This window comes from Cyprinodon tularosa, unplaced genomic scaffold (genome assembly GCF_016077235.1).
Source record: "Cyprinodon tularosa strain WSP-4 unplaced genomic scaffold, ASM1607723v1 ctg625, whole genome shotgun sequence".
In the NCBI taxonomy this organism is placed as follows: Eukaryota; Metazoa; Chordata; class Actinopteri; order Cyprinodontiformes; family Cyprinodontidae; genus Cyprinodon; species Cyprinodon tularosa.
In genome coordinates, this window is record NW_024039369.1 from 460,526 (window position 1) to 486,004 (window position 25,479).

A 25,479-nucleotide genomic window follows, 5' to 3' on the forward strand; every position below is an offset into this window, starting at 1 on the left:
GCAGGTAAAAGAGATGGATGAGGCAATGATCTAATAACTGTTTTACTGAAGTTTATTTGAGATAATTCAAGATATTTTATAGTAATATCTTCTGTCCATCAAATGGTTAGGAAACTGTAAGAGTTGTTTGATTTTCCTGATTGTGTTTTTATTTATTTTATTTTATTTTTTTCATTTAACCGGATGTAGTATTTGGAACGAATGCTTACATATTAATGAACTGTAAAACATATGAACCTGAAAGGGAAAAATTGAGAAGAGTAGTTGAAATGACAGGCCAAGAATGGAAACTTAAAGGATTTCTGGGAAATAAAGGAAATATAAAAGATATTTATAGATTAAGGAAAGCATTATTTAGTTATCTGCAGAATACAAAATTAAAAAATAGAATTTAATAGATGTAAAACAATGTTGCTACACACTCATGAACAGTAGGTGGCGGTATACACCTTAAAGTTGCTTGCGATCCGCCATGATAGAAAAGAAGAAGAAGAAGGAAGGAATGCTTTCATTGGATGAAAAGAAGCTGGGTGTGATTGGCTGATGGTATGGTTCATTTACATACATTGCTGAAGTTGTGAGCGCAGAGAGTCGAGCGCACAGTGTACAGAATCTTATAAAATATAAAAGATGTCAGGCTCTTGTAAGAAGAACTATAAAGAATGCAAAAAAGGATTGTTGGAGGAATTTTTGTAATTCGGTGGGAAGAGAAACAGAGATTAATAAAGTATGGTCAATGATAAGAAGAATGAATGGTATTAAAAGAGAATATGGTTATCCAGTCCTGAGTGATGGTGAAGTAGTAGCAGTTAAGGATGAAGAAAAGGTGGAAATGATGGCAAAGACTTTTATTAAAATAAATAGCTCAGATAATATTACTCTGGAAGGAAAAAGGGGGAGAGAAATTACAATATTAGAAAATAGATATTAGAGAAGACAGAGAATGTAAATGATTTGTTGAATGTTCCTTTCACAAAATCGGAATTAAATCGAGCACTTCAGACAGTTAAATTAACAACACCAGGGAAAGAACAAATTTGTTATTTAATGTTAAAGCATCTTAGTGAAACATCTAAAGAAATTTTATTGGAATTTTATAACAAATTTTTGGAAAACGGAAAATTACCAAAAAGTTGGAAAGAGGCTGTAATAATACCAATACGTAAACCAGGGAAGGATGATACAAAACCTGAAAATTATAGACCAATTGCATTAACCTCAAATGTTTGTAAAATAATGGAGAAAATGATTAATGAAAGAATGATTTATTATATAGAATCTAATGGATATTTATCAAAATATCAAAGTGGTTTTAGGAGGGGTAGGAATACTATGGATGCAGTTTTGAGTTTGGAATTTGAAATCAGAAAAGCTCAAATTAGTAAAGAAAGTATTGTAGCAGTGTTTTTTGATATTGAAAAGGCATATGATATGTTGTGGAAAGAAGGTTTATTAATAAAAATGTTAAAGATGGGAATTACTGGTAGGATGTATTGGTGGATCAAAGATTTTCTAACTGAAAGACAGATACAAGTTCAAATAGGTAAATATCATTCTGAGAAATATATTGCTGAAAATGGTACTCCACAGGGAAGTATAATAAGTCCTTTATTATTTTCAATAATGATAGATGATGTGTTTCAAAATATAGATAATGGAATGGGTTTTTCTCTTTTTGCTGATGATGGGGCAATGTGGAAGAGAGGGAGGAATTTGGAATTTATTACTAAAAAGATGCAGCAAGCAATTGTTAAAGTTGAAGAATGGTCATTAAAATGGGGATTTAAATTCTCAGTGGACAAGACTAAAACAATGTTCTTTTCAAGGAAGAAAATTAATGATGGTAAATTAAAATTATATAATCAAGAAATAGAAAGAGTGAAGCAATTCAAATTTTCAGGGGTTTGGTTTGACGAAAGAATAACATGGAATATACACATTCAAAAAATTGTAGACAAATGCAAGAAAGTAATAAATATTATGAGATGCTTAATTGGTAGAGAGTGGGGAGCAGATAGAGTAGCACTAAATAATATATATACAGGATTAATTCGATCAGTGATAGACTATGGAAGTATTGTGTATAATTCAGCAGCAGAGACAAATCTTCAAAAACTGGATCGGATTCAATATCAAGCATTGCGATTATGTACAGGAGCAATTAAAACTACTCCAACAGCAGCATTGTTAGTAGAAATGGGAGAAATGCCACTTGCATTTAGAAGAGAGCAATTAACATTAAATTATTGGGCTAATTTAAAAGGTCATAGAAAGGATCACCCAACTCTGCAAGTAATAAAACCCTGTTGGGAAAAAGAAGTAAAAGATATTAGAAGTTTTGGTTGGACTGTGCAGGAAAAAATAACAGAACTCAAAATAGATCAGATTAGTATAAGCCAAACAGTTCCATTATCAGTTATACAACCATGGATCATTACAGATGCTAGGGTAGATTTTACTTTGTTGGAAAGAAGAAAGGATAAGAAATTCATATTAAACTCATATATAGTACAGGATTATATTAATCAATATTATAAGTATGTAAAAATTTATACAGATGCCTCTAAAAATATAACAAATCAAATAGGAGTAGCCTTTATCGTACCAGAATTTAATGTTAAAATTAGGAAAAGAATAAGTGATGGACTTTCAGTTTATATGGGAGAAATGATTGCAATATTATTAGCTGTTCAATGGGTGGAAGAAGTTAAGCCATTAAGATCAGTCATATGTTCAGATTCTAGTTCATCTTTAATTAGTTTGCAGTATAGTCACTCAGAAAGCAGGCCAGATATTTTGATAGAAATTCAACAGACACTGTATAGAATAAATATGATGAGTTTAGTTATAAATTTTGTATGGATACCGGCACATTATGGAATTAAAGGAAATGAACAAGTAGATAAGGCAGCAAAAGAAGCTGTTAAAAATGTGTCAGTGGATTTATTTGTTAATTTTAGCAAATCTGAAGTTAAAATGTTAATTAAACAGAAAATAAAGGATAAATGGCGAAAGGAATGGGAGAAAGGAAATAAAGGACGTTGGTTTTATAAAATTCAAAAGAAAATTGGAGAAATGAGAAGAACAGAAAGAACAAGAAGAGAAGAAACAATCATTTCTAGATTGAGGTTTGGTCATACCGGATTAAATGGTTCTCTGTTTATCTTAGGAAAACATAGGAATGGGAAATGTGAATATTGTGGGGTAGATGAAACAGTTGAGCATGTGATGTTATACTGTAACAAATATGAGGAGGAGAGAAAGCAATTCATTCAAAATTTGAGTAAAGTAAAAGTTAAATTAGATTTAGTTCAATTATTCAGAAGTTATTCAGATAGTAATATTTACAGTATAGTATTTCGATATCTAAAAATAACACATTTATATAATAGAATTTAATTCCTGAGAGTCATTCTGGTCCACACTCCATTCCAGTAGATGGCGGAAATGCATCTATCTGTTGTTTGCCAACCGCCAAAAATATCAAAGAAGAAGAAGAAGAAGAGAGTCGAGCGAGCGGAGAAACAGCCGAGCTGTGCGCTCGGAGAGAGAGCAGGTCGAGCGAGCGCGAGCAGAGACGGATTCGAGCACGCGCAGAGATGAAACTGAGCTCGAGAACAGTGTGTTGAGAGGGTTTTTCATAGTTGAGCGCGCGCCAGACCGGTTTTGCGCGCGCGCGTGTTGTCTCACTGCGCGCTCGGATTGGTTCCTGCGCGCTCAAACCGATGGCACAAATATCTCTCCATATGCGGGCGACCACGCGAGTTAACGTGACAAAGGAAGAGAGATAGGCTGGTCGGGTGTGCGCAAGTAGGTGGCTCATTTTGGCGCATTGTTTCAGTCGTTTTTAATGGCTCAGGTTTTCAAAAGATCATTTCAAAACCGACCTCAGTAAAATCTTAATAATATTAATAAAAATAAATAAAAAAAACGAGTTTCAAAAGGGCATTTTCGTTGATAAAGGGCAAACTTCCTAGTGCTTTAGCACCACCTAGTGTATATGTATGCACGCCCCTGTTTGAGACCCAGTCCCACAGACTGACACTGTGGCTCTCTGAGCAAGACCCTGAACCCCCAATTGCTCCCTGGGTGCCGCACAATGGCAGCCCACTGCTCCCCAAGGGGATGGGTGAAATGCACAGTGGTGTCAAAAGTACACACATTTCTTAGTTAAGTAGAAGTATACTACAGTTTAAAAACATTTGAAGTATCAACTTCACCTCTTTACCCAAGTAAAAGTGAAAAAGTATGTGCTCCAAAAACTACTGAAAGTATAAAAGTTTAAGGCAACCTTTAAAAAAACAGCCAGAGGCCACTATATAAATTGAAAGCTCAATTTTTTGACTATTTTGAAAAATTCTTTGAGATAGGGCCAAGGATGAGGGAGGTGTTGTTGGTCTCTGTCTCCCGATACGCTCTCGCCTGTGTCCGACCTTTCAGACAATTCAACATCTTTTTCTGAATCCTACATTGCAGCATCGCATAGACAATTCACGTTTGCAGTTTGAAGAACACCTGCTTGCTTCTGATGATTTCCTTTAGCTAACCAATGAGGGTTTGCGTTATATGACTCATCCAATCACACTAGTTTTGACTAGATGTGGATGGAGCCAATGATCTGCATTGGATGGAGCACATGACGGGAAATAAATATTTATAAACATTAAACCGAAGCCAAGTGTAACGAGTAACATTTGTTTTAAAAATGTAAGGAATAGAAAGAACAGATACTTGTGTGAAAATGTAATGAGTAGAAGTCAGATGTAGGAAGGAAAATAAGTAATGGAGTAAATTATAGGTGCATAAAAAGTATACTTAAGTACAGTATCAAAGTATTTGTACTTTGTTACTTGACGCCTTTGAAAATGCAGAGGTAAATTTCTCCAATGTGAGATCAATAAAGTTCAATTATTAATTAGGTCTGTATCTTGCTAATACTTCATATTTATCTGCAGGAATATTTTTGTGTTAAATATGTGTCGTCATTAATATTCTCCATCCTACTGGAGAGAAATACTGAGCTCTTTGAAGCTGCTTATGTTCTCCCATTGACACTGTTGATCATGTTTTCTGCGTTTGATTGAGGAGGTCTTACCTTGAACTCTGGGCTGACTGGAGTCACCTTGTTGATATCCGTTCTAAAACTGCACATCATGAAGCTGAATGGGTTTTCTCAGGATATACGCTTTCTTCCGTAACGGCGTGAATTTAGTTCCATTATTGCTGATAGCAAAGAACATGTTTTGTAAAATAGAAATCAAAAGAAAAAAACTGTTTGTAAATTGAAGTTTGAAACAAAATGCAATCCAGAATTGAAAAGTTGTTAAAGCTGTAAAAAAAGATTTTCGAGTGTAGTTTTGTTTTTCAAATGATTCATTTTTTATTTTTCATCTTTCATTTCATATTTCAAGTTGTATCTTTTCAGATTTTATTTAAATGTATTTACGAATGCTTTTTTTTCATTCTTTTTACCAATCTAGGTTTACAGATTGAATTATTTAAAAAAAAATCATTTTAATATAATAATCTTAAAAGTAATATTACAATTTTATTCTCGTAATTTTACGACTTTATGCTCGTAATGTTTAGACTTTATTCTCGTAATATTACAACTTTATTCTTGTAATTTTATGACTTTCTTCTCATAATTTTATGACTTTATTCTCGAAAAACAAAAAAAATCTCTAGCCTGGCCCTGATACTCGGTCGTAATATCGGTCTCCATGGATGTTAGAAATAAGATTTTTATTGGTCAAGAACAAGATATTTTATTGGGCTTGAAGTGAAGACTGTAAAACGCAATTTGAAAATAAGTCAAAAGAGATTTGAAAAGGAGAATTGACTATTAAATCTGTAAACTAATATTTGCGGATATTTCGTTTTTTACAAAAATAAACTTGGAAAAATAAATAAAAAGAAATTTGTATTTCGGGATAATGTAGTTCTGTATTGCATTGTTTTCAAACTGAAACGTATAACATGTGGTTTTTATTTCTTCTTACAAATGTGTTCTTTACTTGCAATAAGTTAAGAATCGGGGCCCTGATGTTGACTTTAACACCATATCCAACATGTTTAAGGCCTTCATTAAAGCAGTGATAATATGCCTGACAAGACTTGATGAGTCTAACAGTCTGCAAATATTTTATCTGAAGCTGCTCGTGCTTGTCTAATCTTCCCAGCATTGTCCATCATCTCTCTCCCACTGAGACAAGTTTCCACATATTTGAATAAGCAGAAGACGACCTTAGGGGAAATGGCAGCAAATAATGATTGATCAGGACGGGGTTTTTCTTTCTTTGTCATATGCAAATTTTTCTACCAAATAAATCTTTTTTTTTTTCCGCCGACAGCTTGTCTACCCTGAAGCAGAGACACATCCAGGTTTCTCTGCTTCCAACAGGAACTGATAGTAACTAACAGCTGCTGTAAAAATTGATTTCTTGATTATAAGATAATATAAAAAGTGTGTTATCTTATCTTAATGGGAGACTGGAGTCGGAGGCCATATGAGTGTTCCAGCTATCAGAGGTCCATCTGCAAGCAAAACTGCTGTCTATGTTGTTGGGCAGAAGCGTTTCAGTGATTTTTCAATCTTGGGTATTTTTTAATGATCAGATTGGCTTGTGATTGGGTTTTGGACAAGAATTTAACCACACAGAGGTTTGGATCTGTCTGGGTTAAGTTGAGGTTTTGAGGACCCCAATGCAAAAACAGAGGCAGAGGTGAATTTTGCAGATTTAATGAAGAAACTGAGGAAAAATTCAAAAAATACATAGAACCAAAAAAAAAAACCCAAAAACGTCAGGGAAAACCCACATAGGAAGCCAGAGACAAGGGAAGCAACAAAACAGCACTCAGCAATGGCGTAACGACACAACAATAGGCCCGTAAGCAACATTATCTGGGTGGGCCCCATATGAAGTACAACACCCCACCTCTGCTCATCATCATGTTGAACTCTGCCTTGTGTTGGAATATAAATAAGGTCCGGTCTATCAACTTAGTATCAGGTGGGTATAAGAGGAATTTTTCGCACCATTACATCTGCAAAGAGACATTATAGTTCACAATTACGTAGGGGACCAACCAGGTTTCAGTGACAGGGCCCCTAAGAGGTCAGAGGCCCCTAAGCAACTGCAGTCCCTGCTTACCGATAGTTACACCATTGGCACTGAGTGACTGCAGAGGTGGGGTATATATTGGGAGACTGAACCAAGACAAGCTAATCAGCAGATATGGAGCAGGTGTGAGTGGGCTAACAAGAAGGGACCAAGGAAGAATGAAACAAACACAAGAGGGCAACATAGAGCAACACAAGAACTAAAGCATTCAGCGCTGGTAAAACTACAAAGACACAAAAAAATAGAACCAAGCGGAGGGCAGAACCATGACAGGATCAGAACACTGTAGATCATCTTGTAAAGGTTTAGGTCCTCCTCCAGCTCAGCAGGAATGCAGTGTGTCTGAGACACTTTTTAACCTGTCAGGTCCCTCTGGCATCAAATCAACAACTGTCTCCAAAGTTCAAATTACTTAAGTTTTGCTGATAAAGATTATTAGTCATCCAGGTCATAGTCATTCCATAAAAGTAAAAAAAAAAAACAATCCACTGGACTTGGTTTCAAAGGTTTGAAGGCGTTTCGTTTCCCATCCAGGAAGCTTTCTCAATTTAAATGTCTGGATCGCAGTGAGTTTGAGGCTTTATATAGACCAGGCCTTGTATTGCTTGGAAACATGCAAATTGAAAAGCTTCCTGGAGGGGAGGCGAGACGTCTTCAAACCTCGACTCCTCCTCCTAAGTCTCTCTCTGATGTTCGTAGACTTGACTTCTTGAAAAGGAGCAAGTCTGGGTCTCATGTTTTGCAGATGACTTTGTGCCTTAAAGGAATAGTACACCCAAAACATGATTAGCCTTCATTTTCTACTCACCCCCATGCTGAACAACACTCTGGAGTACTTTTTTGATATCTCAAATGCATCTGGAGATCTGGGAGGCTTCTTGCTGTCTGCTGACATTCAAATAATGGAGGTCTATGGCGCCCGAGACAGAAAGGTCCATAAAAGTCCACAAAAAACGTGTCAATATTCCTCCATACTGCTCGTCCAATGTATTCCAAGTGTCCTGAGTGGGTAGCATCCAGAATTTACTCGAAACAAAGTCATTTAGAATGTTTTTAGAGCATAAACAGTAGTGTATAGGATTTCCTGAAAGCGCGCGCCTGCACGTTCCTGGCGCTACGGAAACCGCGGCAGACCAAACCGGATGAAAGTGCGCATTCACATATATATATGGACATATATGCTGTAAATTTTCATTTTTGTCGCAAGCAAAGAACATGTTTTTCAAAATGGAAATTTGAAAAAAAAATGCATTTAAGAAATTATTGTGTTTTTTTTCTCTGACCCACATACAGATCACACACAGGAGACAGAATGATTTAGATACAAATTGACAAAATATTAATATTTTCTGCGATGAGCTCCGGCGTCCGGGTGCTGGTTTGTAACAAATCCCACTCACTTTTAAGTGAACTATTTTCATTAATTTGAGACAAAACTATTCGAATACTTCTATTATATTAAACTAAACTTACAATATTCACCAATGTTTGGAACCATTTCCGTTTTTTCCTCTGAGCATGGAGCAGCCAGCTTGCTTGGAACCGCAATGAAGCATGGGATACGTAAGGCTATGTAGGATACAACTGACCCGTCCTTCAAAACAGGCAAAAAGAGGTCTGCATTTGTCTGCCGCATAACGAGGAGTCTTTCAATCTGAATAGCCCCCTGTTATACCCCCTGTTGAAGACCTCTAAAGGATTAGTTTGTGCCAGATTTTTACAGATTTTATGTTTAGTGTTTTTTCTTTAATTTTCTACTTTTTAAAGGGAAAGTAATTTCTCCCTGGGATTATTCAAGTATTTCTGTTCTGATGGGACAGGTGTTGTGAATGAAACGGTGCCCAGCTTGAAAGAGCTCCTGTGTGTCGCTGAATGTGTGCATTGATGACTGAAATACATCTTCTGCCTCCATTTATCTGTTTACTACAGTCTGTGGAATTCCTGTTAATGTGGATTTAATGACATTTCAATTAGTGGTTCTATTAGTTACCATCGCGGTGCTCCAAGGCAGCGGCTAAGACCAGCTCCTCTCGACAATTTCACAAAATATGCTAGTTTAAAACTGTACAAACTAGACATCAAACCCGCATCTATGATCGCCAACAAACTGCTGGAGCTACGGTCACAAAATGTTTTAAATACCTACATTAATGACCATTTAAAAAGCTGTGGAGTGCTACGGACAGCAGTACCGGACAGTGCTGTTGGCCTGTGGGGATCTGATGCTATACCATGCCATTTGAAACAAAGAGCTCTGTGTGAATGGAGGCTCCTCTGAGACTGTTCCCAGGCAATATTCAGCATCTAGAAGGGAAGCGCAGCACTGTGCAGGTTAAGGAGGAGAGCACTCTAGATGCTTCCCTGCCAAATGCTGAAACATCCCCAGCCGGCTTCGACACCTTCTCCAGCACGGTCTGTCGTTGCTAAACCTGCCGAATGCACCACTGCTGCTTCAGCCACGCCAGCCTCTTCAACTCAGGGGGCTACCACCCTCACAGCATCGTCATCATCGTCCTCTTCCTCCCCTGAGCCAGGAGAAGCGAGTGCTTCAGGAGCCAGAGGCAGTAGTAACAACAACAACTGCTGCTTACCTTATCAAGGCTGCACTTTAAACAATGGAAATTTCTAGAGAGATGTTCTAAACAAAATTTCTTTTTGTTTACACTTGTGTATGCAAAAAGAACAAAATACATCTGTCTAAGTCTAAGTCTAGTGGAAAATATTGCTGGAGGGGAATATTAAAAAAATGTTTAATCAACCAAAGCTTTCATGACCCCCATGTAGTACCTCCGTGGACCCCCAAGGGGTCACGGACCCCCTGTTGAAGACCTCTAAAGGATTAGTTTGTGCCAGTTTTGTACTTTTCTCCTGCTTGATCAAGCATCAGTTTTTGAGGAGTTGGGAATGAGAATATGTTGTAAAGGCAGAGTAGGCACGAACACTAACTTTTCTCTTCGAAGTTCACTTCAAGGAGGATGATGCTATAAAGTTCCTCTGTTTTTATGGTGTATGGTATTTTGAAAACTGCTCATTTTACATATATTATATTGTGTTTTTCCCCAGAAATTGGAGGACCTTAAGCTCTACACACCAAATCGTACCAGCTATGAGGTGAGCAGCCAACTTCTTTTTCATCACTGAGAGTAATCAGTTAGACCGGATTTCAGCAGATGAGGTGGTTACCAAGTAAATTTTCTGCATGCTACAACAAGAGTTCAATCCGAGGTGAAAATTCTGTTATCTTGTTAGGCAGATTTCCATAGAACAAGCAGCTCAGCTATTTTAGTGCAAAATAAACATTACAGTACAGCTTTTCATTTCTTCATCACTGCCTGGGTGATTTTCCAGCCTTGTCAGTTCACTATTAATGGGGTTATATAGGAGTAAGCAGCTCAAAATTTCCTACAGTACTATCTAGGGAAATTACGAGGCCAAGTTTTACTGGGATTTGTTGGCTGTGGTAAACAGAAAAAGTGCAGTAGACACAAGAAGGAATTCATCAAGTCTGTCTGAGCTTTTGCTGCAGGAATACATGTAGGATGGTATAGAAAACTATGATGAGAAGGAAAACTTAGTTATCCACCAGCCATGACGGCTGCTATAATGAAAGCTAAATCTAAAGCAGCTGAGCATGATGATCATGTACACAACTTAAACTTGGGGGGCACTGTCATTCAGCTCCTACAGCAGTAACATTATCTGTTCTGCCTATTTTCACTTTTGAAAAATTTATTATCTTCGTCCCTCTTTCCCCGCACTCTGCCTCTATTCTTGTCATAGCCTCATCACCTCCTACAGTGTTTACTGTAACTCTCTTCATTTTGGTCTTCCTCAGAAGTCCCCCCCATAAGTTGTTTTGCCATTGATAGATATCCTCCTTGGTGTTTGATGTTTACTTGCATACCTTGGATGATGAACATATGCCATCATGGTGAGTCTAACTGGTTTGATTGAACCCCTTTTTATTCTGTCTCCTTGGTGATCATTCTTGGCAGCCATAGTGCATAATGCTGACAGTAAAGTCTATTTCAGATTATATCCAGGGGAGGAAATTCCATGCTTATATGGACTCCCAAAAATTCACAAGGAAGGAGCACCACTCAGGCCCATTGTCAGCAGCATTAACTCAGTAACATACAACATTGCTAAACAGCTTTCTAATATCTTAGCCCCCTTGGTGGGAAACACACCACATCACATAGAAAACTCCAAAGACTTTGCCAACAAAGTCAAACATTTAAGGATGGCACCAGGAGAAACCCTGGTATCTTTTGATGTTACTTCACTTTTCACATGCATACCTATAACGGAGGCAGTGGAAACAGTCAGGACACGTCTTGAACAAGATAGTGACTTAAACAACAGGACTAAATTCACTCCGGACCAGATCTGCACACTACTGGGCCTTTGTCTTTCCACAACCTATTTCAAATTGAGAGGTAATTTTTACAGACAGAAGCATGGTTTTGCAATGGGATCTCCAGTGTTACCAATTGTAGCCAATCTTTACATGGAAGAAATGGCAAAGAGAGCTTTGGACACTTTCAATGGAACACCACCAAGCCACTGGTTTAGATACGTGGATGATACATTCGTCAAAATCCAGCTAAAGGAAGTGGAAGCTTTCACAAGACACATCAACTCTGCTGACCATAACATCAAATTCACCAAAGAGGATGCCAAGGACAACAAACTACCCTTTCTGGACTGTCTGGTGAGCATGAAAGGAGATGGAAGCCTAAACATTATAAAAAAAAACATTGGAAACCTACTCACACAGACCAGAATCTTCTTTTTGACTCACAACACCCACTAGAACACAAACTTTCAGTCATCAGACCGGGGAGAACATGTCCCTACTAAAACAGAAGGGAAGCACAAAGAACAGAAACACATCAAAGATGCTCTCCAAAACTGTGAATATCCAAACTGGGCATTTATCAAATCAGCAAGGAAATCCAAAAGACACTTAACAGAAGATAGTGACGAGAAAATTCAACGCAAAAACATCACAATCCCTTAAACAGAGGCTAGTGCATCCTAAAGATAAAACCCCCAGACCAAATATGAGCGGAGTGGTGAATGCTGTTCAGTGCAACGAGGAATGCTCTGATCTTTGTATTGGAGAAACCAAACAACCTCTCCACAGACGCATGGCCCAACACAGAAGAGCGGCCTCCTCGGGACAATACTCCGCAGTACACCTACACCTTGTGGACAAAGGACATTCTTTTGAGGACCAGAATGTTCACATTCTGGATAAAGATATAGGTGGTTTGAGAGGGGCGTGAAGGAAGCCATCTATGTTAAGAGAGAAAAAACAACTTTAAACAGAGGTGGTGGACTCAGATTTCAGCTTCCAAAAACGTACAATTCAGTTATAGAGCCGATCCCTTCCAGATATCACCACCCCCCCCACCCCGTCACAGAGGAACAAAGCACCTACCCTCTTCACCCGGTGAACAATACCTCCTTAACGACCGACCCTTAACAATCATAGACAGGTTTCAGGTATTACAGGAGACAATCCCCCCCTTTTAACGAACCCCCCCCCTTTAATGACCGACCTTCAGAATAGGTTTCAGATATTACAGGCTAACAATGGAACCGAATAACCCATTCATCGGTTACCATTTGCATGTTTCCAGGAAATAAAAGGCTTTGTCTATATAAGACTTGAACTCACTGCGGATCCAGACATTTGAATTGAGACAGCTTCCTGGAGAGGTGGCGAAACGTCTTCAAATCTTGGAAACCAAGTCCAGTGGATATTTTTTTTACTTTTACGGAATAGTGCAAAATGTATTAGTTTTGCACCTCCACCCAGGACACAATCTTTGTCTTTTTTTTATTAACCACACCTATGGAGCATCTTTTCATACAATACAGGGCATTATTGTTAAAAGTATATACCTCTGAAGAACAAACATAAATACAATCAACATAATGTTGTATTTTTGAGTCTGTTACTCATAGTTAGTGAATATCCATCTTCTTCCACTTATTCTGTTAGGAAGGCGTGGGGCCAGAGCCGTTCTCCAGCAGTCTATTGGCATAAGATGGTGTACACCCTGGACAGGTTGGCAGTCTGTCACAGGGCAACACAGAGACATACAACCTTACACACACTCACCCCTAAGGACAATTTAGAGAAGCATGCAAACTCCATGCAGAAAAACCTCGGGCTGGGAGTTGAATCCAGAACCTTCTTGTTGCAAGGCAACTGCACTACAAACTGCACTTCCCTGCAGCCTTAGTGAACAAAAAGTCTGTAGTAAAGTCTGTAGTAGAGCCTGTAACTCAACAGCTCTGGAAGGATTTCACTTAGATATGATACGACTTCCTGTGGAGTTTGGACCATGGCTCCAAGGGACTTTTTTGTGTGTTTCGGTGGGTTATACATGTTTGCCAAATTTTAATAATCTTCAGTAAAAGCATTGCTTGGGGCTGCTTTACCCTTATCTTTTGATAAGTCCGAATTTGTAGACACACCCACATCCTGTGTCACAGCAAAATCTTTGAATACATTTGGATGAATAATGCCATAACTCTTTCTCAGTCAGTTAGTAGTAGTAGTAGAGTTCGCTGATAACGCATGAGATTTTAAAAGTTTTTCTTTGAACTTTATTGGTTCATTATCGGGTCATCAGATCATCTCTCGGCCATGCTTATCCCTGCATATAAGCCCTGGCTGATCAGGGCTAAACCGACAGTTAAAGAGATCCAAGTGTGGTCTGAGGGTGCCATGGAGACATTCCAAGACTGTTTTGAATGCTCTGACTGAAACATCTTCAAGGCTGCAGCAACATCTGACAACTTATTGAATATTGATGAGTATGCCATGACTGTGTCAGCCTACATCAACAAATGCATTGAAGATGTCAGCATAAAAAGGAACATAACCACCCGGGCCAACCAACCACCCTGGATAAATGGAGAGGTTCGGAAATCTCTAAAAGCATGGAACTCAGCTTTCAAGCCTGGTGATACACTAAGAACAGCGCATGCCAACTTAAACTGTGCCATCAGATCAGCAAAGCAGAACCACAGCCAGAAAATCCAGGATCTTTTTCACGATGACAGCAACACCAGGAGGATGTGGAAAGACATTCAGATGATCACGGACTACAACACATCCTCCCCCCTGGTAGATGCAGCAAACACTGACTTTCTAAATGAACTGAACAACTTCTTTGGAAGGTTTGAGGCACTAAACAGCCTCTAGCAGTGAAAGCTGTTCCACACCAGGGAGGGGAGGAACTAAACCTTGACGTAGCTTAAGTGAGGAAAACTCTGAGGAGAGTCAATCAGAGGAAGGCCCCCAGGGCGGGTGTATAAGGAGTGTGCAGATCAGCTGGCTGGTGTCCTCATAGACATCTTTAACACCTCGCTGGACTGACCCATAGTGCCAGCATGCTTCAAGTCTGCGACCATTATTCCGGTCCCAAAGAAGCCTCAGGTCACCTCACTCAATGAATTCCGACTGACTCCATTGACTCCGACAGAACCGCTCCACTGAGGGCGCCATCTCTGCTGCTCTCCACCTGAGCCTGGCACACCTGTAGGAGAAGAACACCCATGTCCGGATGCTGTTCCTGGACTTCAGTTCAGCTTTCAACATCATCATCCCACAGCATATGATGGGCAAACTGAAACAGCTGAGATTCAATACAACCCCTAAAAAATTGGCTGCTAGACTTCCACACAAACAGACCTCAGTCAGTCCGGGTTGGACAGAACACCTCTGATGTCATCATCCTGAGCACAGGCTCCCCTCAGGGCTGCGTCCTGAGCTCCCTGCTGTTCACCCTGATGCTTGACTGTGTCCCCAGGTTCACCACCAATCACATTGGGAAGTTTGCAGACGACTCCATGGTGATGGGCCTCATCAGAGACGACAACGACCAGAATTACAGAGAGGAGGTGGAGCAGCTGGTAGACTGGTGCAAAGATAACAGCCTGACCCTGAACGTGGAGAAGATGAAGGAGATGATCTTGGACTTCAGGAAGAACCGTCCTAACCACGCTCCACTGCTCATCAACAGCTCCGCTGTAGAGGTGGTCAACAGCACCAAATTCCTGGGGATGCACATTACAGACACCCTCACCTGGAATGTAAACACCACCTCACTGATCAAAAGGGCACAGAAGCGCATGTTCTTCCTGCAGAGGATGAGGAGAGCCCACCTGCCCCACCCATCCTGACCACCTTCTACAGAAGCAGCATAGAGAGCGTTCTGACCAGCTGTCTCACTGTGTGGTGTGGAGGCTGCAGCGCCTCAGACTGGCAGAAAATGAGGAGAGGAGTAAGAACAGCAGAGAAGAACATTGGGGCTCGTCTTCCCTCCATTAAAGTCATTTCATCCCAGCGCTGCGTGTCGATAACATCATCAATGACCCCTCACACCCCCACCATGGACTGTTCTCCCTGCTGCCCTCTGGGAAGAGGCTTCGAAGCATCCGATGCAGGACCTGCAGATTCCATAACAATTTCTTCCCCACTTCCATTAGACTACTGAATGTTGTGTAAAATGGGTTATGTTATAAAATGTTATAACTGTAAATATAAAGTCATATGTTTATATTTCTATTTTTTATGTATTTATTACTGTTTTCAAGGCTGCACTTTAAAACGAAATTTCTTTATGTTTACACTTGTGTATACAAAATGACAAAATAAATCTGTCTGAGTCTGAAACAGATAGTGATAGATTTGATTTAAAAATGGCTGATTCCTGTGGAGTGTGTGCAATGGCTCCAATAGATGTTTTTGTAGGTCTTGGTCATTTATCTGTGAGGATTCTCAGTCATCCAGGTCATGGTCAAGCTTGAAAAAGTTCAGCCTAGGGTCTGGATGTGAAGATTTTTAGGAGACGTTTCATCTCTCATCCAAGAGGCTTCTTCAGGTCTAACTGATAGTGGGAAGCACTGAAATTAATATACTGTAGGTCTAATAGTCTTAGTAGTTTGTACATCCTTAACAGATTTAATAATTCAGAGTCAAAGCATTGTATGGGGCTGATTGTTTTATTATGGAAGTTTATATCTGGGTGATTGACCACACCCACATTCTGTGATGTAGAAAACTCTTTTGATAACTTTTGATACCCAATGCATTTGAAGCCTCTAAGTTTAAAGCTGTAAGAGTAGTTCACTCAGATACAACATGAGCAAATCAGGGTAAGTGGTGCCTTTGATCCAAAATGGTTGAATCCCTGTGGGGTTTGGCCTATAGCTCCATCACACTTTCTTGTAGAACCTGGAGGCATACAGGTGGGTGCCAAGTTTCATAATCCTATAATTACGGCTTGGGCCTGGTTGTTTTGGTGTTTCTAAAGAAACACTAAAACAACTATAGTAGAGGGTTTTAGAGCAAATAAGTCACGCTCACCAAATATTGGGTTGGATTTCTGTGTGGGGTAGGACTAGTATCCGTCATATTGTTTAAGGTCTATTTAGAAATGAGAACCAAACGTATGGTCTTGGTGAAACGCCTCACTTCGTCATGCTGCCTAAGCAATGCCAGTTTACTTGTCCCTTACGTATAGTTAAACCAACATGTTTTGACCTACTGACATAGTTACAAGATGATGGGGTTAAAAATTACAGAAAGGGATCTTGCCAAGTGAAAGAAGTGACTTTCTTCCCTCAGGGGGCGGGGTTTGATGATGTCATCATTTGACCAGCCAGTATCGTCAGGCGCCCAAATGGATTAATACTACCAAACTTGGTTCAATTCAGATTTTTTTTGTAAAAGTTATTGCATTTTACATTGGTTGAAAAATAAGCTATGAGAAGCTATGGGAGGAAGTGGTGGCCTAGTGGTTAGGGCATAGAGCTTGGAATCCTGAGGTTGTGAGGTCGAGCCCCAACTCCACAGATTGCCACTGTGGCTCTCTGAGCAAAGACCCTTAACCCCAGATTTGCATCCTGGGCGCCCCACGATGGCCGCCCACTGCTCCCCAAGGGGATGAGTAAAATACTGAGGTAAATTTCTCCAATTTGAGATCAATAAAGTTCAATTAAAGCTAATTTCTGGACATGTCGCTTCATAATACTCAAACTAAAATTTTTCATAACTTTAAAACATGCTTTACTTGCATACTGACCAAGTTTAAATCTGGTAGCTTAAAATCCCTAGGTGGAAATTATTAAAGTTCAACAAGAACAAAAATGAAAAATTGACCTTTGACCTAATATGGCCGATTTCCTGTGTGTTTCAGAGCCTGTTCTTCATGATTTGGAGAGATCAAGCTATGTATGAGATTTCAAATCTCTGAGACTGACAGTTTTCACCATCTCACTTTAGGGGCCCCTGTTGATGTGTTTGGCCACGCCCATTTCTGAGTCAGTTAGAATACTTACATTTCCCTCAGGGGGACAAGATGTTAGATGATCTTAAAAGCAAACAGGAGGATTTCCAACTGGATTCCTAAGGTGACAGAAAACTGTTAAAGCTTATGTAGGACTGGTGTGATGTAATGAAATGAGAGGCTTTTAGTAATTAATTGAGCTGCTGAATTCTGGACCATTTGAAGCTTATATATATATATATATATATATATATATATATATATATATATATATATATATATATATATATATATATATATATATATATATATATATATATATATATATATATGGATATATAGATATAGATATAGATATATATCTATATATATATCTATATCCATATATAGATATATATATAGAGAGAGAGTGACGTCTGGGAAAGGCCAAACAGAAGAGAGTGGACCAAACAGGCTGAACTGAGGGTAGAATGAGTTGATCCCATCTGCGGACATCACCCACTGAAACTTTGTCTCCATTTGCAGCGATAATTGAGATTAAACCTCAGAGATTTGAAGTATCATCTGCAAATATCCTATATCAGAAGTTGACAGGTGTTTTTCTGTGAAAGCAGACTGTAGGGGAAAATTTTTTTGCTGCCAGCCGTTTGATTGCTCTGGTTTCTGTCTTATGTCATTTTTTGTCTTGTCCCTGCAGCAATGTCCTCGTGCTACCTTTACATGCTTCAGAGATGAGCTGAGCGTCATATCGAATGAGTTGGTGATCTATGGCCTGGACAATAATCGAACAAAGAGTATCCTAAAAAGGATGTCGTTCCTGCTCCTACAGCACAATAAGGTGAGCAGCAGATGTCCTGCTGGACAGAGTCCATCAATTCAACAGGTGGGAAAATATCCAGGGTCTCCAGGGAATCTACAGATTCTTCCCTTAATAATCACTTAGTCATTGTGATCTTACATCTTCTTAGCTGCGAGCTGAACTTTGGTTGAAAGTAATCTGCTGCTACTAATTCTAGATTAGCCAGTTTTAGCAGGTTAAAGATTAAAATAGTGCAGTATATTTAGGTGACTCACTGTTTCAGCACACCTGATTCAAATGATTACATAGATTTCTCCGCAGCCATTAAGTGCAGCAGATAGATGATTTAATTAACTCAGCGAGTGCAGAATATTTGCGCGAAGTATAACTATTATACTATTAAACTTAAATTGTGTATTTAGTATTATAAATAACGTACCATAGTTATAGCATACTTTTTTATTATGCTACATATTACTAAATAAAGTATGGGGTGCTCTTTGTAAAGTCAAGCAATCGAAAAAATCAGGAGCATGGTTATTATGATATTTAGAGTGTTTTAAGAGAAAAATAAAGGGGTTATTTTTTTCCCAAGTCATTTTTTTCACTATGTGTTTCATTCATTTATAAAAATCTTGCTTTGTTAAATAAATGCTTAAGTTTGTAGCTAACTATTTAGTTTGCAAAATAAATATTTAGTGTGTTAAATAAATATTTAGCTACAAACTAAATATTTTGTTTTTTAAATAAATATTTAACTAGAAGCTAAATATTTATTTTGCAAATGAAATATTTAGTTCTTAAATAAATATTTAGCTCCAAAACTAAATATTTAGTTTTTAAATAAACATTTAGCTCCTCTTTAAATCTTTATTTAACAAACTAAATATTTATCTAGCTTGGTGCCAGCTAAATATTTAGTGAAAATGCAAATTCACTTGCCAGAAAGCGGTAATTATCTACCAAAGTAAGACTCTGGGAATCTCTATACCACTCCTATGGCATCTTCGTCACACTGACAGAAAATCACAAGTTAGTATATGACAAAACATAATTAATTCTAAAATAGAAGGTCCTCTTTGAAATAGATTTATTTGGCCATATACATTTGTTTTCAGAATTAGGCAAATGTTTAATGTTATGTTAAGCCGAGCCACAGAGCTACAGCCATAAACATGGGGCATCCCTGTGTTACCATGGCAACAACAGTTTTTCTTTCAGCTTGGATGAAGGCAAGAAGCCCTCCAATTCGCATTCATTAGCTAGCACCAAGCTAGCTTAATATTTAGCTAAATATATAATTAGCTTGGTGCAAAGTACATATTTAGTTTCTTAAATAAATATTTAATTTGGAGCTAAATATTTATTTAAAAAAATTAATATTTAACAAACTAAATATTTTATTTGCATATTCAATGTTTAGTTTTGTCATGATTGGTTTAATCGATCTGACCCACATGCACAGAACCACTCAGAGACAGAGGAAAACAGTTTAACAGGTTTATTAAATGTAGATGAATAGCAGAAGTTGGATCTGGAACTCAGTGGACTGGAGAACCGGAACTGGAAAGTCTGAAGGCGAGATCACAGTGATCAGTTCAGGGGCCGTTGGAAATTTGACTGAGGCTGGAATATTACTGGAGGGGGACTCACGCTTGAGGGGGCTCTTGTTAATCCTTGAATCCAGCTTGTGGGGGTTAATCCGGAGAAGGGGAACTCGTTGGAGGGCGGACAGATAGACAAGCGTTAGACCCAGATGAGTAAAGGAGCGGACTGTCACTTGGATTTCCGAAGAGGACTTGAACACATCATGTGGAGGTTTTCCCCTGCTCAGTGAGTTTCTCAGTTAATCCTTCCAGGGGGAGAAGGTCCAGGTATCCAGTACTCAGGAAGGCTTCCTGCCGAAGAGCTAAGACAAAAAACTAGATAAGTCTCAGAGGAACAAAGCTTAGGTTAGACTCTGCTAATCTCAGCTTGACTAGAGTACCCAATACTGGCAACCACTCTGGTGTCGAGGTAGTGACAGCCCACTGCTCAAATACTCCCCCAGTAATGAACCAACAAGCCGCAGGTGTGCAGGGAGGCCCAACGAGGACAGGGCACCACCTGGTGGTGAAGAGAGAAAAACACACAAACAACCCACACAAACTGGATTCCTAACAAGTTTGGAGATATTTATTTATTTAACAAACAAAACATTTAATTTGCAAACTAAATATTTAGCTCCAAACTAAATATTTATTTAACAAAATTAGATTGTCATAAATGAATGAATGACAGTGAAAAAAATGACATGAAAAAAAATAAACCCCTCATTTTTCTTTTAAAACACCATAAATATTGCTCGCAATTTTTGACGGCTTAACTTTACAAACGGCGCCCCATAATAAAGGCAGATTTTCCTTATAAAGATGGCAGCTGTTTAGAACAAAGTGTGCCGCCATGCTCCTGAAGTGAAGTCTTAAACTTTTAATTGATGATCTTGAATTATCTCAACACATCTGCCTCTTAGTTTAAGGGATTTTCTCACCCCAAATGCGAAAGGCTTAAAAGACCACTAAGGTTTAACATTTAATTTAAAATTTGGATGCTGAAAGATAATCTGGACATTACCGTGGATTTGGGAAAGAACCACTAGAATGATGAGAGTAGTGGCGAGTAGTAAATGTGATTTCCAAGCAGAGGGTGGTGAGGCTGATTGCTTACAGTCAGAGATGTTATGAGTCCACGGGGGGAGAGCCGGATCTAGAGGGGCTATTAGGGTTGGCAAGTGCTTCATGGTTTGGTGGAGGAGGATCGGATGCTGCTGGTCATGGTGTAATTAGCCAGTCATTATGCAGGACACTTGTCTTCTCTTCTGGAGGAAACCAAAAAAACACACAAGCTTATCATTTAATGAGAAGAGAAGTGCCATAATAACTATCAGCGGGAGCCAGAAATAATAACAAGAGAATTAAAGAACACCGCGGCGGGGGGGGGGGGGGTGGGGGGTGGGGGGGGGTGGGGGGGGGGGTAGAGATGGCATTAAGGTTGGAACTTGGGAGAGGATGGACTGTGAACAATTTCTCCTAATCTCCTCATGATGAGCCTCATTAGTATCAGATGTGGACTGCAGGTCCGCTCACCCTCGCCCACCAAACAAATCCTAGATTAGAGAAGAAAACAGAAAACACAAGCCAGATACTTCAGGGCCCTGTCACACCTTACCGATTTAGCCAACATATGCCTGACATCCCAGAATCTCCTAAAAAATTGCATACGCTTAAATTTCTATGAATTTTTAAAATTTGGGGCGTATACATACATATTCATAACGAGTCCAGAACTTATATCCAACAACAGCCTAACTTATGCAATATGCATGGCAGCGTAATACCCATGAAATGTCACAAGCCAGTGTCCTGAGGGGGGCAGCAATGCGCCCAGAGGCTGTCTACCACTTGCAAAAAAAAAAAAAAATCAATAAAAATCAAAAGAACAAAGGAGGTTTGCAGTCACAGCAGATTCAGCGTCATATCTGTTCCAAAGTTTGTTGGCCGTGGGAGTGAACGCCGGGAGGATCCATCTCACCCACCTTCACGCTCACCCTATGATGGGGATGCAGTCTGAAGGAGAATTTTTTATTTTTTTTTTAAACCTTTATTTAACCAGTAAAAAAATCCCATTGAGATTAAAAACCTCTTTTTCAAGGGAGTCCTGGACAAGATGCAGTAAAGTTACACTAGAATCATAGATACATTAAAACAAATGACAAGTACATAAAAAAAATAAATAAATAAAAATCGTATCAAGCAAAACAATTGCAGATCATTGAGGCTGCTTCAAATTCTTTCACTTTTAACTTAAAAGCATTTAAAGATAAAAACTCAGTCAAATCCTGTTTCCTTGTAAAAAAAAAAAAACTCAGTGAACAGTGAGCAACAGCTGATCGTTGCATCTCAGGGCATAAGAGGCCATGCTTTTCTGTAAGGGCAGTAATCCAAGAAGGGCCTGTAAATAAAAGTGTACCAATGACACTGTCTTCTATTAGAGAGGGAAGGCCATCCCACTGAGAGTACAGGTCACAGTGATGCGTCATGTCATGGCTCTACAGTTTGTGATGAACCTTAATGAACATTTGGAGACATGAAGAAGTAGCATTCTTATAAAAAAAGGTCACTATAATCTAAGACGGATAAAAACTTGGCAGAGACATGAAGCTTTTTTAATCCAAAAGTAAAAAAGCGTCAAATTGTTATGCTGCACATATTCACACAAAAGTCTATTCCAGGTAGGCAATAAAAAGTTCTACTTTACTACTAATACTACTTGTATTAGTCTTTTTCCTGCTTCACAAAGGTAGGCAGCAGCTTGACAAAGCCATGATAGCAATTATTTTACATCCAAGTAGTATGCAGTTCTTCATATATACACACACATCAATTTTAAACAAGGTTCAATTCAATTCAATTCAGTTTATTTATATAGCGCCAAATTCACAACACATGTCATCTCAAGGCACTTTACAGTTCAACCAGATCATACAGTCAAATTGATACAAAGTTTTCTATCTAAGGAAAACCAGTTGATTGCATCGACTCAAATACAATCCCTCACACTAAGCATGCTTGTAGCGACAGTGGAGAGGAAAAACTCCCTTTTAACAGGAAGAAACCTCCAGCAGAACCAGGCTCAGTGTGAGCGGCCATCTGCCGAGGCCGACTGGGGTTCAAGGAGACAGAAGCAGAGATACAGAAAGCAGCTGTAAAAGGCGGCCCCGTCCAGGAAACACACAGCCAGGCAGACAAGCTCCAAGGCAGCTCCCATGCCAGAGGACGAAGAGAGCACATCCAGCCAGTCACGGTCAGAGAAACAGGACCACACTGGAAAACAGGCCGATCTCCAACATCTATAAACAAAGGTGTTGATGGAAGCAGCACAGCTGATGTTTCTTTCCAGGATGACGTCACAGCCAAACAGGAACAGACTAGGCAAAGCTACTCTGAGGAAAAGCAGAGAGAACAGAAGGTTAGAGATTGAACTAACAGATTCTGCAGTTAGGAGAACAGAGAGAGAATGAAGCAGAATGATGAAATGGGGGTCCCTATGTCCTCCAAAAGTCTAAGCCTATAGCAGCATAACTATAGAGATAGCTCAGGATAACCTGAGCCACCCTAACTATAAGCGTTATCAAAAAGGAAAGTTTTAAGCCTAGCCTTAAAAGTAGGCAGGGTGTCTGCCTCACGGACTAAAACTGGTAGTTGGTTCCACAGGAGAGGAGCCTGATAACTAAAAGATCTGCCTCCCATTCTACTTTTAGAAATTCTAGGAACCACTAGTAAACCTGCAGATTGAGAGCGAAGTGCTCTGTTAGGAACATAAGGAACAATCAGATCTCTGATATAAGATGGAGCTTGGCCATTTAAGGCTTTATATGTGAGCAGGAGGATTTTAAATTCTATTCTTGATTTAACAGGAAGCCAATGAAGAGAAGCCTGCAGGAGGACAAAAACAACTTTAGAAGAAATTCTGAAATTCTGACTCAGAGCTGGAGAAACAAAATAGCTCATTGAGAATGATCTCATTCTCACTAAGCTATTTTACTCTGCTGGAGTCCTGGAGCATCACACATGAACAGATGCAATTCATTTCAAAGCTTAAAGCTGTAAAAACAAGCTGTAAAATAAACCGTATTTGCTTCTATTTAGTAGTGATGATAGTTCATTAAATCTTTACAGAGCAATAAAACGTATTAACACAGATTTATTGTGTTTTTATTTTCTAAATCAAATGTTAAGGTCTGACATTAAAAACTGAATTAGAAAACAGAGCTTTTGAAGTACCTTAGTCTAGCTGTGTTGAATGGAGTTGAGATGCTGTTAAAAATGTGTCTGAATTGAAACAATTCTGCCTAAAGCCAGGCGCACACTGTGCGATTTTTACAGTCATTGCACGCCGCTTCTGCTCACACTGTACGACTAATTGCTGGGTTTAGTCGTACAGTGTGAGTTCACAGCTCACGATTTATGTTCGGCCCGACGCTCTCATGAGGAAGCCAAACAAATAGATGGGGAATATTTAGCTCACTATAGTGAAACGTGCTGCCTTGGCAATTTGTGCAATTTTTTGCTGGAAGCCCTTTCTGTCAGATTGACAGAAAGAACTGCATTTCACATTGCATCCCTGCCACGCTGCTGTGTTTACATCTGAGAGAAAGAATAAAAAGAAGCGATTTGCCGCAGACGGTCGGGAGAAAATCAAACATGTTTGGTTTCCTCCCGTGGTCGTGGGAGACCCCTTGTATACTACACGACTAACGACCCACGATCAGGCTGAAAGTGTGTCCGATGTGGTTTTTAGTGATGAGAGGGTGAGAGGGTCGGGCCGAACATAAATTGTGAGCTGTGAGCTCACACTGTACTTCGAAACCTGTAACTGCAAATTGATTTTCTTCTGAAATAATCATTTTTGGACAAAAGGAGGAGAGATCAGAGTTTAGTCACAGCTTCCACTACTACAGCTAGAAACCACTGATTATTGCTGAAATCTTGGTGTCATGATGGACTCAGAGTTGAACCTTCTGTCATGATGGGTTCACTAGTGAGATCCAGTTATGCAGAACACCACGGAGACGGAAACAGAAGTAAAAGGTTTAACAATGTTTATTGTCACAAGCGCTGTATAAATCACTGGTTCTGGTTCAGGCCTGGGGAACTGGTTTACTGGAGTCTGCGTGGGAGACAGTTCAGTTAGCGTTTGCTCAGAAGAGTTTGATTCAGACAGTTTCAGATTTGTACCTTGAGGGTTCTTGGTTAAAGCCTTGAGAGGGAAACTGCTGGGTCCGGAGATAGTTTGTTCAGCAGAGTCCGTTAACTGCTTCAGCGTCTTACTTCTTGAGAGAGAGCTGACCTTGGCTTTGAGTTTCCAGCTCTTGGTCCAGAGCTGCATGGAAATCCAAAGAGAGACTTCAGGTTTGGCTCAGAGGGCAGGCTCGGCAGGTTAAGCTCTTCCTGAGCTTCACAGGAGAAAAACAGGTTTCCTGGAAAACAGAGGCAAAAGTTAGAATCCAGTCTGGATTCAAAAGTCAACGAAGGTTCTCAGAGATACTAGGCTTAGGTGCTAACCAACTGGATTAAACACTGCGGCGTTGAGGCAAGGTCTGAAGACAGCTTAAATACTGTGGATCCTCTGATGATGGGATGAGCTTCAGCTGTGCAGGAGGCTCGGCTCAGGAGGATCCATGGCGGACTCTACTGGAGGAAGG

At 39.4% G+C, this 25,479-nt stretch overlaps 1 protein-coding gene across 1 annotated transcript in view; it reads left to right on the forward strand.

Annotated features, from left to right (window-relative positions):
* Positions 1-25,479, forward strand: part of il15l (interleukin 15, like) — a 51,230-nt gene that overhangs the window by 7,539 nt on the left and 18,212 nt on the right. The window contains exons 2-3 of the mRNA XM_038307957.1: positions 10,188-10,235; positions 18,135-18,275. Of these exons, the coding sequence (XP_038163885.1) occupies positions 10,188-10,235; positions 18,135-18,275 (189 nt within the window). The remainder of the gene's footprint in view (positions 1-10,187; positions 10,236-18,134; positions 18,276-25,479) is intronic.